Source organism: Botrytis cinerea, chromosome 8 (assembly GCF_000143535.2).
Source record: "Botrytis cinerea B05.10 chromosome 8, complete sequence".
Classification (NCBI taxonomy): domain Eukaryota; kingdom Fungi; phylum Ascomycota; class Leotiomycetes; order Helotiales; family Sclerotiniaceae; genus Botrytis; species Botrytis cinerea.
Genome location: NC_037317.1, coordinates 625,227 through 647,713, shown reverse-complemented (window position 1 = coordinate 647,713; position 22,487 = coordinate 625,227). Strand labels below are relative to the sequence as shown.

General features: G+C 43.0%; 8 protein-coding genes across 17 annotated transcripts; 5 read left to right on the top strand and 3 right to left on the bottom strand.

The window, feature by feature from the left end:
• Window positions 1-1,394: 1,394 nt before the first annotated feature.
• On the bottom strand, window positions 1,395-2,644 carry BCIN_08g01700 (hypothetical protein). Its single transcript, XM_024694416.1, has one exon. The coding sequence runs from the start codon at window positions 2,388-2,390 to the stop codon at window positions 1,764-1,766; it is 627 nt and encodes a 208-aa protein (XP_024550205.1). The 5' UTR covers window positions 2,391-2,644; the 3' UTR covers window positions 1,395-1,763.
• A 160-nt stretch (window positions 2,645-2,804) lies between these two features.
• On the top strand, window positions 2,805-5,771 carry Bcltf5. 3 transcript variants are annotated; one of them, XM_024694414.1, is made up of 4 exons: window positions 2,805-3,206; window positions 3,281-4,071; window positions 4,135-4,515; window positions 4,567-5,771. In XM_024694414.1, the coding sequence occupies exons 1-4, from the start codon at window positions 3,024-3,026 to the stop codon at window positions 5,216-5,218; spliced, it is 2,007 nt and encodes a 668-aa protein (XP_024550204.1). In that variant the 5' UTR covers window positions 2,805-3,023; the 3' UTR covers window positions 5,219-5,771. The 3 variants fall into 3 exon arrangements, with proteins under 3 accessions (XP_024550204.1, XP_024550202.1, XP_024550203.1); XM_024694413.1 differs by having other exon boundaries at window positions 4,129-4,515; XM_024694415.1 differs by having other exon boundaries at window positions 3,271-4,071.
• Window positions 5,772-6,003: 232 nt separating this feature from the next.
• On the top strand, window positions 6,004-7,221 carry BCIN_08g01680 (hypothetical protein). Of its 2 annotated transcripts, none has more exons than XM_024694412.1 (3): window positions 6,004-6,489; window positions 6,544-6,626; window positions 6,692-7,221. In XM_024694412.1, exon 3 carries the CDS (start codon window positions 6,744-6,746, stop codon window positions 7,038-7,040), a length of 297 nt encoding a protein of 98 aa, XP_024550200.1. In that variant the 5' UTR covers window positions 6,004-6,489; window positions 6,544-6,626; window positions 6,692-6,743; the 3' UTR covers window positions 7,041-7,221. The 2 variants fall into 2 exon arrangements, with proteins under 2 accessions (XP_024550200.1, XP_024550201.1); XM_024694411.1 differs by having other exon boundaries at window positions 6,682-7,221.
• An 85-nt stretch (window positions 7,222-7,306) lies between these two features.
• BCIN_08g01670 (hypothetical protein) lies at window positions 7,307-8,152 on the top strand. The gene has a single exon (XM_001553429.2). The coding sequence runs from the start codon at window positions 7,714-7,716 to the stop codon at window positions 8,047-8,049; it is 336 nt and encodes a 111-aa protein (XP_001553479.1). The 5' UTR covers window positions 7,307-7,713; the 3' UTR covers window positions 8,050-8,152.
• Window positions 8,153-8,309: 157 nt separating this feature from the next.
• Window positions 8,310-11,320, bottom strand: BCIN_08g01660 (hypothetical protein). Its single transcript, XM_001553430.2, has 3 exons — window positions 10,565-11,320; window positions 9,106-10,513; window positions 8,310-9,052 (listed from the first exon to the last, which is right to left on the bottom strand). The coding sequence occupies exons 1-3, from the start codon at window positions 10,986-10,988 to the stop codon at window positions 8,635-8,637; spliced, it is 2,250 nt and encodes a 749-aa protein (XP_001553480.1). The 5' UTR covers window positions 10,989-11,320; the 3' UTR covers window positions 8,310-8,634.
• Window positions 11,321-11,420: 100 nt separating this feature from the next.
• Bcvms1 lies at window positions 11,421-14,131 on the top strand. The gene is made up of 2 exons (XM_001553431.2): window positions 11,421-11,734; window positions 11,783-14,131. Exons 1-2 carry the CDS (start codon window positions 11,692-11,694, stop codon window positions 13,747-13,749), a joined length of 2,010 nt encoding a protein of 669 aa, XP_001553481.1. The 5' UTR covers window positions 11,421-11,691; the 3' UTR covers window positions 13,750-14,131.
• Window positions 14,132-14,235: 104 nt separating this feature from the next.
• BCIN_08g01640 (hypothetical protein) lies at window positions 14,236-18,986 on the bottom strand. Of its 6 annotated transcripts, none has more exons than XM_024694408.1 (3): window positions 18,145-18,986; window positions 15,713-18,076; window positions 14,236-15,657 (listed from the first exon to the last, which is right to left on the bottom strand). In XM_024694408.1, the coding sequence occupies exons 2-3, from the start codon at window positions 17,397-17,399 to the stop codon at window positions 15,167-15,169; spliced, it is 2,178 nt and encodes a 725-aa protein (XP_024550199.1). In that variant the 5' UTR covers window positions 17,400-18,076; window positions 18,145-18,986; the 3' UTR covers window positions 14,236-15,166. The 6 variants fall into 6 exon arrangements, with proteins under 6 accessions (XP_024550199.1, XP_024550195.1, XP_024550197.1 ...); XM_024694409.1 differs by having other exon boundaries at window positions 15,713-18,069; XM_024694410.1 differs by having other exon boundaries at window positions 15,713-18,002.
• Window positions 18,987-20,157: 1,171 nt separating this feature from the next.
• Window positions 20,158-21,984, top strand: BCIN_08g01630 (hypothetical protein). 2 transcript variants are annotated; one of them, XM_024694404.1, is made up of 2 exons: window positions 20,158-20,565; window positions 20,869-21,984. In XM_024694404.1, coding segments are annotated over exons 1-2 (219 nt in total). In that variant the 5' UTR covers window positions 20,158-20,563; the 3' UTR covers window positions 21,086-21,984. The 2 variants fall into 2 exon arrangements, with proteins under 2 accessions (XP_024550193.1, XP_024550194.1); XM_024694405.1 differs by having other exon boundaries at window positions 20,622-21,984.
• The last annotated feature ends 503 nt before the right edge of the window (window positions 21,985-22,487 follow it).

Sequence of the window (22,487 nt, the reverse complement as noted above, 5' to 3'; positions counted from 1 at the left end):
ATATGTATGCCAGCTCATCCACCACTACTATTTAGACTGCTTTTTCAACAACTTCTAGTCGATAATCATCACGTCACTAGATAAAAGACAGAATATGCGGATACAAGGGTATCACGGGTATGGAACTCATAGAAGACATTATTTTCGAATCCCCATCTATTGATGATAATGGCCATCTTTCAACTTGAGTCATTTCAGGAGTACTCCGAGTATCAGTGTTACCAAAGAACCAAGGAAAGCCCTGAAGGCTATTTTCATCTGCCGTCCAATCTGGTACCCAAGATGGAAGACCGCTTCTTCGATTTCATGATGCGTTCACGTCATCATGATGCAACACCTTCAGTAATTCATCTACAGACTGAAAAGAAGAAGCAAAACAAACGGCCTCAAGGAAAACATCTTCCACGCTCTTATTGTAATCTACAACTAGAATATGCTCTTGTAAGCTCCAGTTGCGAACTAATGGCCATGGTGGGGAGCCGATATTTCCCTCATGCGTGTTTGAGCTGGAGGTCCGCAACAGCCAAATAGGCGTATATTATGTCTCTCAAATCCGATGCTCTGAAGCTCCGAGAAACCAGAACACATAGGAGAGAGATCACTCTAATTCCATACCTTAAGCAATTCTGATAATTTGTCCTCGTTTCATACATACTTTACAGTGGCTTGTAATTTTGTGTATCATGATCATGTCGTATCTCGCGCATAGCTGGATCCATCGAGCTCAACTCGGAGGTTCTTGATTCTGTTTCCAGCTCATTATCCTCGCATAAATCCAATATCATAGGATGTGGTGACATTATCCTGTCCTTGGAAGAAAGATTTCGGTCTCCCCGGTCTCTATCTTGGTCTAGAAACACCTCGCAGAGATCATCCCAATGAACTCGCATTCTTCCAAGTTGCACAAACACAATGTTGGAAAGAATTAGTTCTTGATATACCCAGACCCTGGTAAACCATGGTCGTGACACGATATCATTAAGTGCGTCATCGGCCATTCCTGAAAGCTTACTTCTATCTGGATCTCGTTGTTGCATGAGCTCAAATAAACACTTCGTATGTTCTAACAAAGCTCCTAAATAAATCACTGTGTTCTATGCAAAGCTATGTATTTCCTCCATCAAGCCAACTCGCTGGCTGCGTTCAACGTTATTTGTCTGGTTGATGCAAACAGCATCGGCCCATAACCGTGGCTGACGCTTCTTGTCGCACAAATCATGTAAAGCTGCGGCGAGATTCGCGGTAACAGTAAATCGAAATCCATTAACAACAATGTATGTTGTATCACTTGCATCGCCCCAAACATAAGAAAGAGCCGTGTAATTATCATGAGTGTCACAGCGACATCCATGCAATGTTGTGTGAACGGGATCGCTTTGAATTGGGGATCCTAATGTGCCTAGGTGGAGGATTAAAAGGCGAATTGAATCAGCCTCTCACAGATCGTCGTAGTGAAATTTGTCGGTACAAGGAGACATCTTGGTAGTGATTATTCATCACTCCGAGAATCTTTGCAATGATTTTGATCGATAGTGGACAGTCTGCTGCTGACAACTTCGAAGAGCACCATGAGATTCAAGGCACCATCGCCTCTGGGTAGAAATGGCATGACTTTCTCGATGTGACCCTATATGCTGTGTACACTACTACGCATTTGGTCGTCGCACGGGAAATGCCTGAAATCGCTGCATAAGCTTGAATACGGCCTGGCCTGTACGATTTCGGGTTCCCCAGATGCCCAAACGATCCCTATAAAATCCATGTCACAGTGAAGGAGCCACACCCTTCAGTTCTCTAATTAAACCCCCCATCCCTGGAAATAGCTTTCTCTCAGCGTTCTCCAGCTCAATCCACTTTTTCGTTTCTCCCCAGCTCACCCACTCCCACCCTCTACACTTTTCCTCCTCCATCACTCTTGGCCCTTCCCCCTTCCCATCCCAAACTCCTACCATAAAAATTGACACGAAATGTCTTTTCTCCTCCTTCATGACCAGATTCCTACAGCGGAAAAACTTGAGTTCTTTGGGTGGAATACATAACCCGGTTTCTTCCAACACCTCCCTGGATGCACCTTCTTCAAAAGTCTCGCCGAATTCTAAGTGGCCGCCTGGGAGACCCCACGTGTTGGCTGCAGTCGAATTGATACGTTCACCGAGTAGATACATAGGATTCTCGGGGGTGGAAAGTGGGTGAGTGGGATGGATGATAAATACTCCAAGGCCAACGAGGGGAGTGGGCGGTGTCGTCGATGACGAGTTGAGCGATGGTGAGGGTGTCATGTGAATTTGACGGTGGCTTAAGGCCGTTGATTTCGTGGCAAGAGCTACGACACTGCTTCGAGTGCACTGAAACAGCGTGCCGTACGAAGGCTTTCCTAATTTTCCAATCATAATATGCTGTAGTATGAAAGATGCCCAAAATTGTAGTTGGTTCAATTTTGTGTATTGTATCGTGCTTGGTAAAGTGGGAAATAATATTTATGAGTGGGGACACTAGAGCCTTGGGAAGCTCTTTCCACGATGGTGATCTTATATATAGAAATATAAAAAAGCAGACTTCAGTCGGTAAAATGAACATCTGACTTGCGTTTCGACCTTTGTTTATTAGATACTTAGCCGTTACCAAGGGACCTCATATACGAAACATTATAACATTTTCATACCTTTTGGTATTTCATAATAACAATAGATATAGACATGTAACCTACCACCTGTCAGTTGAACAACACTCGCCGCTTTTACAACGCTGTTCTGATGGGTATTCGTAGTGACCTAGTCTACTAGAGTGCTCGCTTAGACAGATTAGATCGTTCAGTTGACAGGTGCATTCATTTGGCAGGCTCGCAATCGGATTCATGGTTGGCATCAATTATTAACGGATGATTACACAGAGCAGCCCGACCTTGCATAAAGATTCTTGTTCAAAAATGTTAAAACCCGAAATGATAGCAAACTATGTTTTCGCATCATTGCCAGATGGTTGTCGCATACTCCGACTGAAAGCAATATTCCAAAATCCTGACAATGCTTCGCAACTCTCTTCCGCAATCAAAAGACGAGGGCATATCCAAAATTCAGGATGAAAACTTAGCCAACCCACAACCATCCGATGGTATCGATGGAGAGGGAAAGAAGATTTCTAAACGTAAAAGAGGATGTTTGATAACGACAAATGCATGCAGCAGTTGTAAAACAGCCCGATCAAAGGTACATAATCTCCAACATCGGAAGAGCAAGAACACTACAGACCAAAGCTTAAGTATACTGACAGTTCCGTTCAGTGTGATGGCGAACGACCTTGCAGTCGTTGTATTAGAAGAATTCAAACTGGAGAATGCTTCTATGGAACTCATACCAAAATTGTAAAAGAGAAACTAGTCGAATCGCTCAATGAGAGTCATGCAATCAATCGCATGGCAGAAAGGGTGTTTGAAAGCCTTGCAGTAGCGGGAAATGAACGCGAAGTCCTCAATCGAATAAGAAACAAGGACTCTATTCAAGATATAGCACAATGGCTAGGAACCACTGTCGATGTCAAAGAGCAGCAATCTACGTTACGAATCATTGACAATGAAGTTGATGGTCTAGAGACATCAGCTTTCCATTGGACAACAGTAACAGCCGACAAAGATGTTCTCCATCACTTACTATCTTTATACTTTACTTGGGTCCATCCTTCTCATTCTTTATTCAACGAACAGCATTTTGTGAATAGCATGCATAATAATTCCAATGAATTTTGCTCGTCCCTTTTGTTCAATGCTATATGCACTATGGCTTGCTATTTGCATACGATCTTGGAAAGCGACAAGACGAATTACAAAGAGCTAGGTCAAAAATTTGCTGATGTGGTAAAGCACAATATCGATGCCGAAGACATTAGTCTCATGACTATACAGGCTTTTGCAATTCTCTTTTTGATAGACTGTGCACAAGGACATGGAATGCATGCTTCAGCATACTTGGAAGTCGCAAGCACCTCATTAATGAATTTTGAGCATACCGGCCTTGGCAGTGATGCGTACCGGCAAGTTTGGCGTGACACCGTCGTTGGCGTTAATAATTTGAACATGTAAGTTTATAGCCTTGTAACAATTTACCCAATTGAGCATGTTAACATAACTAACAGCCTCAGTGAGTGGGCCCAGGTAACGTTCAGAATGCCAGCGGCTCTCATTATAGAGGTTCCTGCAACGAAATCCATCGAGGAAATCCAGAAAAACGAAGCCGAAGTTGATGGTATGATGTGGGGAATGTATAGATTCCCCAAGGATGATGATAGCGTCGCGAAGCGCCACTGCCTCGTTGCAACAACCAACCGAGAGAAAATGAATCTTATGGCTATAATTCGCACCATTAATATTCTAATGTATAATACCGACAGTTCTCAAATAGCGGCCTCGGACATTCTAAATCTCTATGGCAGATTGGTAGCTTGGCGTGAGTTTCTGCCAAGTATCATCAGCAAGACAGATAGCAAAGACGTACAGATATTGCCACACGTGCTTTCGCTTCAGTAAGGCTCCAAAAACTTCTTAATACAACTGCACACTCACTAAATGACCAGTTTGTTGTACGCTACGGCTGTTGTTCAGCTCCTCTATCCACTCCTGGACCTTGGACTGTTCGATACCTCTTGTCTAAGCTCAATCGTTTGGCAACATACACAGCAAGGTCTTGCTGTTGTTGATAGCTATCGCGCTCACTATAGTTGTGCCTATCAGCCCGTTTTACAAGTGTTCGCTATACTAAACCTGACAGATGTCATCGTTCGGTTTTTCCCCAAGATCAACCGAGAACTGGGAAAAAATGATGAAGAAGCTGTTAAACTTGCCACAGAGGTATTGGAGCAATCTCTGTTAAGCTTCCCTGTGGCTGCAATATTTACAGAAAAGTTTCGGGAAATCACCAAGAAGATCTTATTTCCTTGGCCAAGCAAACTGGATAATCTCATGTATCACCAGAGAAGTAAATCAAGGTCTCTTTTGGATGAAGTCATTGATGTTTGTACTAGAGCCACCTATATTCAACCGATCAGTTCTATACAAAAAAGATTTGCGACAGGTATACAGTCGAACTGGTCGATGTTATCCTCCGGGTTAGGCGTTGTAGGGTCTTCTAAAAATGCTTCTACACTGCATCGGCCACTCGAGAAAAGAGTTATGCAAAGCCTTCATTACATACTTGATTTTCCAATCAAGGAATCAAGCAAGCCATGATATAATCTTTCAGTACCATAAAGCATGGGTTTAAGCTATTTGTAGGGAGGAACATTACAAAGCTGATTGATATGGTTTCTGGGCAAGAATGTGTACATCCGGTGATAAAATTTACATCACCCTGAAGGATTGAACAGAGAAGAAGAATAAATATAGCGAATTATACGAATCGCAATCTATGTATGTGGCTTGTCTGTTTCGTTAGCAATTTGGGTTACAAATACGAGATTAGGAAAGGAAAGGAAATTTTTGCAATAGTATTTTATGTTTTGGCGAGAAAGAAAAATTAGGGCTTGCGCGGCATGAGAAAATAGGAAAAGCAATTCTTATCTCCGTTTACATGGCACGAATATTCCTCGGCAGAAGTCATTATTAGTACTAATAGAATGTTAGAAGCGGCCATTTCTCGCTCAAATTGTTGCGCAACGCCGTCGTATGGAATACAAATATTAATACACGTGTTGCAGACGGAATTTATTCCCTCTCGATAAAACCTAGATCTTATACCGGGGCCTATGAATTTCTCCCTTTAATATTGAGTACAAAAGCGCCACCTGTTTTTTCTTCCATGACTGCAATACATGTGGAGATAATCCGAAAAGGTTGCGAAAACTCGGTTATCTCATTCCAAGAAGGGGAGCCGAGTCACTAGCACAAAATATTAACACACTGCTTAACTCGCTACCAAGAATTTTTTGATTGGAGCAGACTCATACAGCTACGTGGATACAATTTCCACTAGATTCAGTATCCATAGTTCAGAGTGTCTGTACCACTGATTGAATGGCCAATTCGTGTGCCGCCTCATAATTGAGAGCGGGTGATAATATTCTTAGGACCGATCAATTCAAGTCAGATGAGTAGTTTGAAGGATCAGATATGAAGTCGCTCTCCATTTTTACAGTCATGCTACGGCTATTTCGTCCTCTGGCAAACCTTTGGTGTTGCTGTTGGTGCTACAAAGATTTCTATTCTCCCTTTGTACCGTCGCATATTCATAACACGGAGTTTCCGAGTCTCCACAACTATCCTTGGCACATTGATCATCCTTTGGGTTATCTTGAGAGCCTCAGCGCAGGCCTATCCGGAAAATCTGAATCGAAATAGCCCAGGCGAATGTCTCATTTTACCGACTTTGTCTTGGGTGTTCAGGCTTTCAACGTTTCCTTCGGGATATGCATCTTAACACTCCTAATAAACCCTATTTATATGCTTCACCTTTCACCTCGCAACAGAACGGACATGATGTCAATCTTTGCAGTCGGTGCATTGTAAGTCCCTTTATCTCTCACATACTTTGTAATCTGAGTTAACCGTTAATAAAGCACTATAATCATCGCGGTTATCCGTCTTGCTGTTGTCTCGAGCGAAGTATTGGAATATGGCCCAACTTTGCCAGATATCACTTGTGAGTTTCAGATCCGAAAGCCCATCAATTAGCTGTCACTGACTTGGATCCACAGGGTTTATCAGCAAGTTTTCATGAACGGTGATAGATTCTGCCGTGGGCTGTTTTGTGGCATGTATGTCAACCTATTCACCACTTGTCAAGCCTTTGAGACATATTCCGGATTACGTGAGCTTAATGGAGGTGTCTTGGACTCGTTCATCTAATGCTAGTCGAAAAGGAACAACCAAAATTGAAGATGACAATGCGGCTAATTTCTCTCTTGTGAATTATAAACTGGCTAGCACGAGAGAAGTAATAGTGGCCAGGAGATCTTCAAGCATCAACTCCCGACAAGAACTCCATGCTGTTCCCGGAACCGTAAGAGTGAAGAGAGATTTCACTCGGGAAGACCAAGGGGGGGATAGTTGGTAAATCTGCGACCCGTTCAATACCGCATGGAACACTGTATTGGCGTCATGTCATAATGGCAATCTTTATATCTGTTCAACATATTCTTATATCACTGAGATGAGAGATGAAAGATGGAAGAATTAAAGATGAAGAGTTATGTACACCACAATGGGTAGTCTGAAGACAAAAGAGAGTCAGTCCACTTTTAGCACCGTAAACAAGATTTGTGATTCGCACGACTCTCAGCTTGAAATATGTTCTTCCACTATCATCACATTTCAAAACTTGCAGCAAATTCGTTCTTCATTTGTTTAATATCAGAATCCATTTCTTCACTATTCAATATTTAAGGGACCATTGCAACAGTTCCAAGATATCCGAACCAAGGCTTCAAGAGAAATTATCAAGTAAATCTTTGCTGTGTCCCGTCACTTTTTATACCCACTGATAGCATCACAATTTGCAATCCGCATCCATCTTGGTTAAATTCTGCTATTGCATTGCATGTAGTCAATTAGATAATGTGCCAGGTAAGCACACATGACAAATAAAATCTCTGTGCCGCATGTACCACAGCCCCTGCACTAAATTCAGAAGGAGTACAAGATGAACCTCTACATCTTTGATCACTCTCCTCGCATTTCTCTTCCCCTTCCCTACAACCAAACCCCACAGCATTCAATCCCAAAAAACCATGACACCCCCCGCCTCATCCCCCGCCAAACACGAATGGCTGGTCGTTCTCCCCGACCACCCAGGCGTGCTTGAAAAGCGTCTCGAAGCCCGTCCCAAGCATCTCGCCGGCGTAAAGCCGCTCGCTGAAGCCGGAGCCATACTTTTCGGAGGCGCGTTCTTTGATGATCTACCGCCAGATGGCGAGGCGCCCCGAGTAAAAGGAACAGTGCTTCTAACCTATGCGGAGAGCAAGGAAAAGGTCTTGGAGCAACTTCGTCAGGATGAATATACCAAGAGTGGTGTGTGGGACTGGGATAAAGTGCAGGTTTATGGGTTCAAAACTGCTTTGAGATAGGGTTTGGAAGGTGGGATATAGAGTTAAGAACGTGGTACTGCTACCATGGTAGATGGTTTCCAAAATATGCGATGAAGCGAATGAAGTCAGTCTGTGTATTGGAAAGGAAAGATTCAATTCATGAGTTCTTTGATATTGCATCTATCTAGAACTGCCTGGGGATAATTTGCCATTTGAAGTGATGGAACCAGGCAATTCCCAATTTGGATTTCATGTCATATGTTAGCCATTGATTTGTGTGCGAGCGGTTACTTAACTAGTTCACTTTCCACATTCATATATTCCCTTGGCTAGACTTGGAATATGGTTGAAATTAACTTTCATTATGTTTTATGTTTGAAATAAATAACCCGGTACTATAACACCATACCATACTAATGTCAATTGTGTACTTTCCACACTGTCTAAATCCCATGATGCGTGTGATGTCAGTAAGACAAAAAAAGCGAAAAATGAAAGGTTAATCGCTAAAACCCAAATCCACATGAGAACTGCGATCATCTATCTTACAATTTGATTCCTTCTTGGCTTTGACTTGCCTTTGCGACATGTATACCGCCGTTCCGTACTAACACACATAGCTTCCTACCAGCCCATAACCCCCTGTCCCTGCCCTCCAACATCAAATACTGCATTTCTCCAACCACCATTGTTTTCTGCCTCTGCCTCTACGATCTCCCCCGCATCCCTGCCCTCCCTATCCCAGAGCTTAACCACACTACCTGGCGCATAAACCCCCTTGAAAACATTTCCTTTGCTCTCTGCGCCCCCTTGAACTCCCACATTTAGATAAAGATCCGGATCTTCTTCTGGCTTCAATCTCGTGATAATTGCTTTAATAAAAGTTTGAATATCATCTGGCGAGGATATTCTCGTTGCACGAAGACGTTCACGTGCATAGAGGAGTTCGCGATTAGCAGCGTGGAAGAAATCGGCCAAGGCAGTGGATAGTTGGTATTCAAGAGTTTTGCGGAGGATAGGGCGAAGGAGAGGTTTGAAAATCCTGGGTTCTGAATTAGTATATTGATGAGGGATTAAAAATGAAAGGGGACATACCAGGCTAAACAAGCGAATTTTGATTTGCTGAGTGTGTATGAAAGATGATGGATCTTAACACGTGTATCTTTCAAAGTGAGTATTTTCTCAAGTTTGTTGTGGCCAATTTCAACATCGAACTCGATGTCAATACCTCTGTCGTCAAGCTCGAAAGAAGCGATTCCTTCATCGGCTAGCCAAAACAAACTTTTGTGTGCTCGGAGCCAGAATCCAACCTCATCTGCTCTGATTGAGAGCCCTTGAATTTTGACTGTTACCATAGAAGTAACCTTTGAAAAAGTACGGAATCGAGCTTTTTGAATGGAGAGATCATTATAGGTTTGGATCTTGAGTCGATAAGGTAGAAAACTGGTATGATTAATAGTTCTACCGGGTTCGAGGATCAGGTTCTCCAGAAGAAGATCAATTTCTGGGACGGATATCTCGAGACGAGGAATTGGTACATATTGGATGGCAGAGATGAACATGGGTATTAAGACGGTAGACAAATCAGTGAAGAGTTCGGTGTTAGAATTTTTATTGAGTGGGTTGAGAATGTTCCATATTTTCAACGTTGTGTGAACCAGTTTGGAGACGTCTTGGTCATTCATTACCGAATCAAATGTTGTGCGTGCTTGTTTGAGCAGGTTATCAATATCTTTTCGAAGATGTGACTCGGTGCCCACTTCCTTGGTCTTCTCTTTCAATTCATCGGCCTTATTGGCCGCAGCATCGAAGAAATCTGGATCGGAAAGCATTTGTTGAATTGATTTTGCCAATTCTCCCATGAGGTTTTCGAATTCGGGATCCTTTTGAGAGTGCTCCATCACTTTGTTGAATCGCTTCTCAAGTTCTTTCCACGCATCTTTGTCACCAAAAGAACTCATTAAAGACCAACCATTCTTCACTGCACGATCAAGGGCTGGGTTTGGTTCAACGTCATCCTGAACAGCACTGATTGATTCATCCACAGCTCTGGAATAAGCTTTGGCGTATCTTTGAATGAGAAGACCAATTGTGTCGACCGAATCTGAATAATCATTTCGTTTTGTCAATTTCGTAACCGCTTCTTTCAAACGATACCGTAGAGTCTCTCTCTGCTCCCCAGAAATGTTTTCCTTCAAACTTTCACCTGCTTGTCTACCTGCCTTTTTCAAGCCATTCGTGACAACCTCCCCTATCTCACTTGCTTCAGCTTGGAGGTCTTCTTTGGGAATAGGCTCGCTTCGCTCCTCTCCTGGCTTCTTCATTGCTTCATTTTCGACATTCGAAGGCTCGATTTTATTCGCAGCATCGTCTGCAACATCTGATACCGTCTTCGCTGTATCTGCAAAGACCTGTCGACCAATGGTATTGAGGTCTGAGAGGAATATCCGAAAATCGGAGTTTGTCAATAGAAGACTACCGACAGTTTTGATACTTGCATATGCTGTCATTGGTTAGCTATCGGGAGGTTATATATATGATAGACAATGCTTACCAGCTGAGGCATCTGCCTTTGCTCTTGTGCTTGTGGCTCTTTCGATAAGATCTGATGTATTGACAGAGATTCTTGAGTGTATCAAAAACCATATAAAGTCTTGAATCTGATCTCCGTCATTCTTATTTCGTAACAATTCAATGAACTCCGTAAGCCATTGCTTCGAGAATTTGATCAATCGCCTGCCACTATCTGTCAATTCTGGATTGTCCGGGTTCAAAACATCTGATGCCAGTAAAGTTCTTATATTGATTATAGCTTGTTCAGTAGATGGCATGAATCCCTTGGATAAAGCTCTAATCATCTGATACGTGTGCAATTTCTGATGCACCGTTCTCTGTAATGAAGTATCATCCTCATATTGAGGCAGTAATGGACGAGTGTCATCACCTTTTGACTTTCTCGAGCCAAAACATGAAGACATCTTGGGATATAATGATGGTGATAGTGGAGAATTGGAGGTGGAGAATTGAGATTGAAGGGATCTGGAGTCTGAGGATAATATGGGAATCTGAAGAATTGGATTGTTGACGGGATCAAGCTGCATACAATGTAGATCAACTCCACAGTCATGCAATAACTGCAATTGGTTAGAAATGGTTACTACTTGATTTGTATTTCTTCAATTGATAATTATGTGTCAGAACTTGAGGGAGCAAAGACTCCCGAGACACCTTTCCTTGCTTTTGTTGTTTTGGTGGTTTGACAATAAATGACGATAACGCCTCTTCTGCTCAGCCAACTGAGGCTGGGGCCTAGAATAATCTACAGTGCACGTACGTCATCAAAGGTGGTTGATGTCATGGATCGTTGACGCTAGGATAAACTAAAGGCCGTGATAATCATACAGTCACGTGGAGATAAGGTGCCAGCCTGGATGAGATTGAGATTGTACGCAGTAGCTAACATTTTTAATTTTCGAATACGTGCTGTCCGTAGATACAGATCCTCACACCAAAACAATATTCTCAAGTTTTGTCTCTGTGCTTTTGAGCGGCATAGAAACTTATAAAGCCAGCCAACACCGAAATATCCATTCAGCAATAAGAAGAAAGCGCACAATCTCAACGTCAATCAGTCATCCATCCACCCCACCCATACAAACGAACCGCTTTCGCATCGTCAGCATGGAGCAACGAAAGGAGGATATAACTAGAAGACCATTATATGGTAGGAAGTAGATCTCTTGGTGCGAGTTTCCAAGCTAACAAGCAATAGTCTATGACCTTCCACAAGATATTCTAGCAACACTCGCGCGCAAAGACGATTCCAATGACTCCAATGACGACACCTACCAAGCAGATGCCAATCCACCTACAGACACGATCGAGCGAGTTACACAAACTAAACCCGGAGATGTGGGATCAAAGTCCTGTTCGTTGTGCGGTGTAAACTTTTATACCGTGGAGGACCAAAAGAGTCATGTACGATCGGATTTCCATAACTATAATTTAAAGCAAAAGATTCGAGGGGCAAAAGCTGTTACGGAAATTGAGTTCGAGAAGTTGGTAGGAGACCTCGACGAAAGTCTTTCAGGGTCTGATTCATCAGATACGGAGGAAGATGAAGAAGACGGGGGGCGCAAAGAAACGACACTGAGCTCATTGCTCAAGAAGCAAGCTGTTATAGCATCAACGAGCAATGAATTTGACGACAATCCCGGGTTAAGGAAAAGGACGAGAGGCTCTGGAAAGGCTCCAATGATATGGTTTACAACACCTACGATGCCCAAGAACACTTACCTTGGGATATACCGGGCGATTTTTACAAATGAAGAGCTAGAAAAGGAAATCCCAATGCATGAAATTGTTCAGCGAAAGCAACTCTCTCCGAAACCTCAGATCAAAGTGCCAGTCAATAGTGAAGGTGTTCCGTTACCAGAATCCTACAAAGGTCCTCATATCTTCATGTGTATGATAGGAGGTGGTCATTTTGCTGCCATGGTCGTATCTCTTGCTCCTAAACAAGTCAAGAACCCACAGGCTACAACTGGTCCATTGACTAAAGAAGCAGTGGTACTCGCTCACAAAACCTTTCATCGATACACTACCCGTCGCAAACAAGGAGGAGCACAGTCTGCCAATGATTCCGCAAAAGGAGCCGCTCATAGTGCTGGATCTAGTCTCCGTCGTTACAACGAACAAGCTCTACAAGATGAAGTACGACAACTTCTCACTTCATGGAAAGGCATGATAGACACTTCTGAATTGCTGTTCATTCGTGCCACTGGTACCACTAATCGGCGTACTCTATTTGGACCATATGATGACCAAGTATTAAAACAAAATGATCCTCGGATTCGTGGATTCCCATTTAGCACGAAAAGAGCCACGCAAAACGAACTTATGCGCTCCTTCGTCGAACTCACGCGTGTCAAAATTCTTGAAGTAGACGAAGAAGCCCTCGCGGCTAAACGTGCAGCCATTATTTCGGCACAACAATCCCTCGCCGCCAAAAAAGAAGCAGCAGCAGCATCAAAACCTCAACCCAAGAAACTAACCGAAGAAGAAGAAACAGCACTTCTACATACATCACAATTGCAATCCCTAATCCGTCGTTCAAAGCTTCCCGCTCTATTATCTTACCTCCAAACAAACTCCGTATCTCCAAACTTCCAATTTCAACCCGAAGAACAAAATTATCATGCTCCTACCCCCTTACATTTAGCCGCAAGCTTGAATTCAAAATTGTTAGTTGAGGGGCTACTACTAAAAGGAAATGCGAATCCGACAATTAAAAATGGAGATGGGAAAACGGCTTTCGAATTATGCGGGGAGAGAAGTACGAGGGATGCTTTCCGAGTTTGTAGATACGAATTACCTTCTCCTAAAGGATATAATTGGGAAAACTCAAACGTTCCTTCAGGGCTGAGTAGAGTAGAAGCGGGAAAAAGAGACGCGAGGGAAAAGGAAGAGGAAAATAAGAAGAAAATGGAAGAAAAGAGGTTAGACGATGAGAGGTTAGCGAAAGAGGAGGAGGAGAGGGAGAGAGAGAGAAATCTTAAAGGAGGAGGAAAATTTAGTAGTAGAGGCGGAAAGGGAAAGATTGTAGGGGCGGGCGTACAGGCTAGTGGACAGGAGAAGAGAGAACAGGAAATGAGAGATATGACGCCGGAAATGAAGATGAGGGTTGAGAGAGAGAGGAGGGCAAGAGCTGCGGAGGAAAGAATGAAGAGGTTGGGGTAGGCTTTGTTTAGTTGTTGGCTATATAGGTAGAGGTTAGATATTTATTTTGATGTTTGATGTGGATGGATGGATGGATGGATGGAGATAGATAGCTAGGTAGATAGAAGTCGTAATCTATATCTACATCTCTCACCTAAACGGCCTCGTCTAGCCTTCTTCCTCCCTTCCTTTTTCTTTTTCTTTCTCCTCCTTTGTAATCTCATATCAAATTTTAATTATATTCATTAATCTTTTTCTTCTCCTTGGTTATTTACTTACTTACTTACCCATTCATTTACTCACATTCTACCCATCACTCCCCTACCATCCATCCCATCATTCTACCATCCCACCCCTCGAGAAACTATCTAACTACACTATTTATCAACTAAACAAGCACACACACACACACACACACATATATATATATATATATATATACACCACATCACTAAAAAGAATCCTCCTCTTAAGGAAAAAAGGAAGGAGAAAGGAGAAATACTAAACTAAACTGGGTAAATATAACGGCTTCTCTCATTCCCATTCTCATTCTCACTCTCAATACAGTGATCACCAACGATCTACATAGTTCTAGGTAATCAACACAACAAAGGGCTTAATGTATCTCTCAGTTCAATTCAATTCAATCCATTTCAATCTGATTCGACCTTCTCTGCTCTCTCCCATATCCTCCATCTCAAACGAAGGCACTCTTCTTTCCCAGTATCAGTTCCCCGTATGAAAATGACTGAGCACCGAATCCGTTTCATTTAGCTTCATCTCGTAAAATGCAATATATGCACAATCTGATTCCCCATTCTTCATTATCCATCCCTTATTTACCACCTCAGCTCTCTTCTAGTGTATCTTCCACCTTCCCTTCGACTATCGTAATCTTAAACTTAATCTCCCACCAAAAGAATCCAGCCCACGCCACTCTATAAACTCAACCCATCCTATCCAAGCTACAAGACCAACCCACGCAACCAAAATCTCAGCCACCAAAATATACACACGCAACCACTCCATCACATACCACGCTAATGACAGAATTCCACTCCGGCCATCTTTCATAATTATCGAATCTCAGATCTCAAATCTCCAATTCCGTATGAGATCAACCTCCCTATACCATCCTCAACACTGCTTCTTCGAAACGCATTATCATCGACTCATTAGTATGTTTGTGAAAAACAACATCCCGACGAGACACTACCCATCCCATCCCCCGCATAACATAAGAAATTCGTCGAAGTATAGTTGTGCAATGAGTACCCAGCTTCCGCTCCTCAACTTGCAGTTCTTCCCTTTAAACATTCGCTTGGCAACTACCCCCTTGACATGTAATCCAGCTAAAGTGTCAAGAGTCGTTGGCCGTTCATTCTGTCTCTCAGTACTCCCCAACTCCATTGGATCATTTGCACATACAAGTGCCACATTACATATCTGTACTACCAGGTAACCTAACCAATTTATGCCCATGATGTTCTTTAGGCGGTAAATGATTATGGCCGACCACTCTATTCAAACTCCTATTCCCTAAGCCTGAACATTTACTAGCATCGATGATTGTGGTGGGTTCATCGTAACTATCAATCTGACAGCACTCAACGTTCTTCATCCAACGATTCTTTGCAACATCTGCAATAGTCGCTCTTTGTTTAGGATCGGGATTAAGCATTGTGAGAAGTATACGACGAAGAGCGGGTGGATTAACATGCTTGTCGAAAAAGGAAACGTGAGGATAATCAGAGTCTGTTATAGAACAGTCGTTATGTTTACCATTCCATTTGTCCCAGCCCCGTACAAGTTCGTCGTATAGGGGGGAAGTGTTGGGCTTGGCTCTTTCCCAAAGACAGCCGTTGGCGGTCATACAGAGCATAACTATAGCAGCACTCCATACATCTAGAGGTCTTGGATCATATTCACCTAGTAAGAATGTTAATATTGGAGATACTGTAAAGTAGGATACGTGTTCACGTACCTTGCTTCTCAAGAACCTCTGGGGCAATATAGGGAGGGCTACCACAGATGCCAGGAGCACAAAGTCTGATTTCAGTCATGTCCTTTCCACATTCACCTCTGGCGGCTCTGAAACCAGGATGAATACCAGCAAAGACTTCGGAGACACCAAAGTCGGTGATCTTGAGCTTGCTATCCTTCGTGATCAACAAATTCTCGGGCTTGATATCTCGATGAGCAATTCCGTTGCTATGAAGAAACTGAATGCCTTGAACAAGTTGCTTGAATAAACATTGACGATCCTTTAAGTGGTCCTCCTTGTTGAGGTACTTCTGGTTGATAAGACTGAATAGATCTCCTTGTTCGCAGTACTCCATCACATGGTTCCACCGACCGTTATGTGTACAAAGTCGAAATGTCTGTACAATGTTTGGGTGACGGGCGGCTTTCGCGATCGAGTATTCTGATTTGACCTTCTTTTCATAGTCTTCTTCTTTTTCCGTCGTAGACTTACCGCGGAATTCTTTCACTGCGAATACATCGCTTGTGCCATTTTTGACAACAAGTTTCACATGAGCTGTAGCACCTTTACCGATCTGTTTTCCACGACGTCCTATGAATGTAGTTTGCTGATGATATTCTTCATCCAATTCCACGACATCAACGAGGAGGTCATCTGGAAGACTCATGCTCATACGTCTTGATTTCAAACCAATTCCAGTCTCAGCTGGCATTGCCCAAGGCTCTCGTGACATCTGCTGCACACCTTCTGTTGCAAAGACATTATTAAAATGCCAATCAACGCTTGTGGCACGTTGAGGAGCTTTGGATTGGTCTTCTAATGCCGATGTATCAAAGACAATTTTGGGTCCATGATTCTGAAATACATTCATCAGGTTCATGCTTAGACCCGTCGAAGATCTTTGTTTCTTAGACATATTGAGGTTCTCGTTTGGTCTTATATTTGAGAACAAGTTTTCCTGCGACGATAGAGTTTCTGATGCAGTGCTGGGTGAAGGTGGTGTATTCGTACGGGAGGTAAGCGCTGTAGTAGAAGTTGATGCTCGTCCAATCGACATACGCCGATGCTCTTTGCCTAACATTGGATCGGAACCATTGTTATTTTTCAGGGTAGTCGGATTTTTAAGATTGGTCTGGTCATTCAAGATAGTTGTACTTGAGGTTCCAATTTGAGAATTTGACCTTTTGAAGAACTTCGAAACTTTGCCTCTCAAGCCCGAGTCTTTTGTAGGAAAAGTTGGTCTTTTCGAAAGTATACCTGGAATAGAAGGTGGGTCTATGTTTCCTCTGATGGATTGTGGAGAGGAGAATGGTGTCTGCTCGTTCGATCGAGGTGGAGGAGTCGCAATGGTATTGGCTACTGTAGGAAGCTGAGTTGGAGATGGAGGAAGCTTGCGAATGAGATCATGAGAAATATCCCTGCCGGTGAGTAATTTGGGGTTTTGGTGAGGATTTTGGAACTCTGTGGGAGTTACCGGCTCATTGATAGCTTCACTGCCGGTCTCGTACTCGTATTCTTCGGAAATGGAATCGACTTGACGAGAATCTATCGAGGAAGGTCGACTTGATTCTGCAGAAGCAGAGTTTGATTCAAAATGAGGAAGATGGTGTAATTGATTCGAGATATTAGGAGAAGTAGAAGACAATGATAATGTAGGGTGAGTAAGTGGTAAAGTGCTGGTCGCCATGATTGCTAATCTGGCGAGCTGACACTGTCCTTTGAGACAATCACGAAAGAGTTGGGAAAGTGCGAATGACGAGTGGAAGTTTGATGGTTTTGAATTCTGAAATTTGAAAGCTTTTGCTGGTAGTTCAATCACTAGTATATAATACTAATTGAACTCGTGAGCCAGTTGAGTCGAGTAGCGTGTTGAGAGTAGCAAGTAGGATAAAGTTTCTCTGGGAAAGGCTAGATCTGGTTTTGGCCTGGTCGATGAGAGAAGGCAGTATCTGCAAGACGGTTTAACGGTCTTGTAATCGTTCACTAGTACTTCTGTCGATCTAGAACTTCCAACCTGCTTCAATTGTATTGTAGTGTCTTCGTGAAGTGTGTCTTCTCGACAGTATGAACAATGCGATGGAATTGGCTGGTTTCGCTTTCTCTCCGGGAGGGATTAAATATAAATTAAGATAAAAGAAACATAATAAAAAGGATCAGAATGATCTCGTTGATGAGAAAGAAAAGGGGCAATGATATAGTTTGAATCCGATTGAAAACCCAACTCCAAGGACTGGATGACTTCTTGGGAAGAGGTCGTTGACCGTGGTCAAAAGAGGGGAGGGAGATGGATCTAATAGGTTCTTGTCAATCGCGAAGACGAGGGCTGATGCACCGAAGGCTTGGTAGAAGCAATAAACCTGCAAACTTGTTGTTGAGAATTAAAAGAAGGGTGCGGGGTGGGAAACATTTAAAAACGTATCTATATATCTTACATTTGAACGAATAGAGAGGTGTGGAGAAGATGTTGGCTGATGTGGAGAAGAAGGCGCAGGACGAGGTGAATGGCGAAATATGGATTCGTGGTACCTTGATTCAAAGGGAAATGCAAAGGCAGAGGCAGAGGCAAATGCAAGCAAGGATAGGTAGCTTTGCATGTGCGGGCGTGTGTGCAAAATAGTAATAATAATAAGTAATGCCGTTAAAATATGCGGGCTGGTCGCAAATAGCAATGCTTGCTGTCTCTGGGTCATCCAAGAAGAATGTTGTTTTGCGAACAATATAGTTTTTGCTTGCGTTCTATGGGGGGTGCGAGATACCGACGATGATGACTCTTGGTTGGCTTTCTGGCTTTCTGGCTTTCTGGCTTTCTGATTCTTCCACCGTCGACTTCCACTGTATTAGCTTTCCATGATATGTTGGTATTGAATTTACGTGTACCTGTATAAAGATATCTACTCTACTTACGCACTGCCTCTACCGGATATCCAGCGACGGAAAGACGTGATCTATTGTCGAAATTACTTGAGTTGTGTTTTTACTTTTCTTATCAACATATGTCCGAAGTAAGAACAAAGGGAAGTGTCCGTGGATTGAATGTCATTGGTCGATAATGGAATGGCGATATTCAATTGCTCTTCATTGAGAAGAGACAAGAAAACGGGAATCCCTTGCCGAGAGACTGGCCCTTGGACTTTGGAGGGGGAATGATTCAAAAGCTTTCCCCTTCTCATTTCTCTACCCATTTTCTGCCGGCGTGAAGTGGGGGGTTGTATGCTACACACATACTGCATGCAGATAATGTCAAAGAGTGCACTGGATTGAGCTGAAAGATGTCTGGATATGATATTGATATTCATGTTGATATGTTATTGTTATCGATGGATCGAGACCTTTTTCGATCCCTTTTTCGCTTATTTGCTTCCTTCCTATCATTCCGCCTTAATTCCGCCCTTCAATGTGTAGGTACATACCAGGAGTAAAGTATCTAGTGGTTACATTGCCTGCGCACTACCAGTATCTTATCTCATCCTTCCAAACCCGCATAACTTGTTAAAGTCAAGTATGAAGTTATTCCAATCAATTCGTGTATATCCCACGTAATAAGTCCTACGGCTCCTTCAGCTTCTGATTCTTACAACACTGTCACTTACCTCACCGACCTTCTTTCCGAGTACGCCTATCTTTCTTCCAAGGCTAGTTACATTGAAAAGAATATTACCTCGATACTACATTGTATGAGCCAAGCCAAAGTACAACGCTCAATAGTACAGTACACGAATGGTACTTCTCGTTTTCGAAGCTGATGGTACAGTTGACTTTCACATTTCGCTGGACGTTGAGTTGTTGAATCGCCAAGGCAGGCAATCTTCGATAATAGATCTCGAATCTGCTCCTTAATATGAAAGCCAAGGGAAAAATAGCCGTCGGTATTGCATTGCACGGAATGAACAGCGGATTGAGGGACGCCTTGTATACCTTTGCCAAGGCCTCATTGTCATCGAACCGGATATCAGAAATGAAGCAGACGATATCATCACGAAAAGGGCCTGTCTCTGCAGATAGAATTGACCAAGTGATGATACATTGGTTATTGTCTGAACTTTGAACAAACAGTCTATCCATCTTCCTGGCAACTGGTTTCCAATGTTACTTTCAGACGTTATCGAGTGCATCCAGACCTTTCGCCCTAAACAGTCCAACCATACGGAAGAATTATCTACATTAGATATTATGCCGAGAAGATCTTGTGTGTATGGGTTAGAAGAAATGAGGAACGCTAGAAAATCTGGGTGTCACCAAATTGTTCTATCGTCTACAACCAAGAAGGGGTCTTTTCATGCATGATGTGCATGCAATAGATTTCTAGCCTTTTGATGTCCGTCGCCATGCCTGCTTCTAGGTCCGAGTCACCCGAAGAAGAAAATAGACTGTTGATCATTTTCATCTCTTGGTTTTTGAAGGAGTCACAGGTGCTTCACAATGTCGTGGGATCACAGTAACTCAACGAGTTACTACCGAGCTTACTTGTCAGCCAGCGCCTGTACTCTAGGAGAAATGGAAAAGTCGTGTCCGGATAGGCATGGAACAATACCACACCCATTGAACGACTTTCATAAGGCATAAGGAGCAGGCAGAAACTTGGCCACTGTATATTTCACGGTCTTTACGATTGATATATCTTGACGCCTGCATCAACACCCTTGAAGTAGTTCGCTTCTTAAATATCTCAACAAGTCGCTACTTGACCTTGTCAAATTAAGATTCGCCCAAGAGACTTTGCGCATGGAGCGGTTATAGTTATTGTGATACCGGAATCCCTCTTCTTTTCAGCAATCCTGAACCTTCTCTGTTTTTACAACAGACAACGGGTACAACTGATCCACAACATTAGTGGGTCTGAAAATCGCTCAAATGTAAGCCTCCTTCGTTGTCACAACACGGGACCATCAAGGTTGAAATTAAGCAAAAGCCGGCCGCTCATATGTAGAGTACGTTTTGGTACTTCTATGAGAGACGACAGCTACTTGCAGTTATGTATTTGACTTCAGATCACATTTTGGCGATGATGGCAAAATCCCAAGACCTGCAAGTCGGTCAAGTGCGGTGTCACCACATGCTTCTATGCCGGGCGGTCATCATTTTGCCCCTTACCCCTTACCCTTTCGACAGGCCCTTTGATCAATATGTAGTCGTGCTAATCTAGTGAGTCTTGGAAGGCGCGAGGTTTTCGGATCTCACGATACTTGCACAAATGTTCATCTTCAGTCTGAAGGACCCTTCCCCACAAATGGGATGGGGCGACAGTTAGACTTTAGACCTCGATTAGGATTAGTTGATTGTCAAACATCCTTGAGGACTGCCGATAACCCACTAAAGGATGCACGTACCATGGCGGGGTATCGACGACACCCCACCACCAACTGTAGTGAGTGAAAGGGAACGTCAAATGGAAACATGGAGCTTGGAATTCAAGACCTTTGGGTGACACGTACCAACGACGAGATGGAGCTGGATCTTGGAGGAGAACCTTGGACCCTTCGCTATATGTCATCCAATAGATTGATCGCCGCACAACTCGACGCTTCGAGCACCACGCGCCTCTTCTTATGACTTGTCAGCTTTCATTCCGGAGCAATCATTGAAGCTCGTGGGCATCCGTCTTCTCTAGGCAATCTTTCAGTTCTTTGAACAAAGCCTACAGTCCAGCACAATTCGAGTTCACGTCCAGTCATAATCTTCAATGTTCAATGTCTAGGCTTAGCATCACGATCAAGTACTTATGTTAGAATTATCAAGGTCTCAATCTATCAACTTCTCAGCCTGATAATTTACAGTGGCTTTTACATTATCCAATTATCCAATATTTGTACGACACTTTCATCCGTACTCGGTTTGAAAGCCTCTAGAAAGTTATCAAGAAGCGGTCAACCGGAATAGTCTGGCCTAGAAACCTCCATCTACGCCGCGAATGTTGCAAGCAAAACTCTCTACATCCAACAAAGGAAAGGATAACGCGTGTCTAAGTCCTTTCGTGAGGCATTTAAGCCGACCGTATTTTCTAGTCAATGTTGCTAGCCATACCTTCCCGTATTATCTAATCCATCACCATTGGTGATCTCTAATTAACACGCCTCAGGCTGATGGTAAGCTGTTAAGCCTAGAACTCCACCTTTTCTGGTGTGCGAGAGAGAGATGCATAAAGTTTATGCAATTCTTTGCGCATAAGCCGCGTGCCAAATCATGTCTGAGTGGCTCGGTATGACCGAACTATTGATCATCTGATCTTGTGGTCAACAATACATGTAGGGAAATTTTGGTTGATTGGCTTTTCATGCAGTGAAATATTCTCACTATTTTTTGTCAGAGAGGAAATATTGATTAAGCTTGGAAATTGAGCCTCTTACCTTTACACTCCCTCATTATACCTATTTTGAGGAATCTATCGGTATGGAAAGTTCCTTTCTGCTAGATGATCTGCATTGAGCCGAGATCGGGCAATCGCAGGATACTCGTGGAGATTGCCAACGGACCTCGGGTCGTTGTTCCTATGCTTATAATTTCATATGTGATTGCTTGATGCATATGCACCTGCTTTTGCCATTTCTATCTATATGCGTTATTCTTTGCAGTATACTATCAGTTTTGTGAAACATGGATCAGGCTGGGCTTGAGATGCAATATCCATCTCAGGTTGATGCGTGGGGGTGAAAGTGGGTTTTGGGTTATTGAGATGCTCTGTTGCTTGCGGGTTTTCATATTCACCAAAGTGTTGTTGATCTATCACCGTGTCAGTATCTACGTACAGCGTCTTTAATTGTTTCTTTTATGCCCCTAT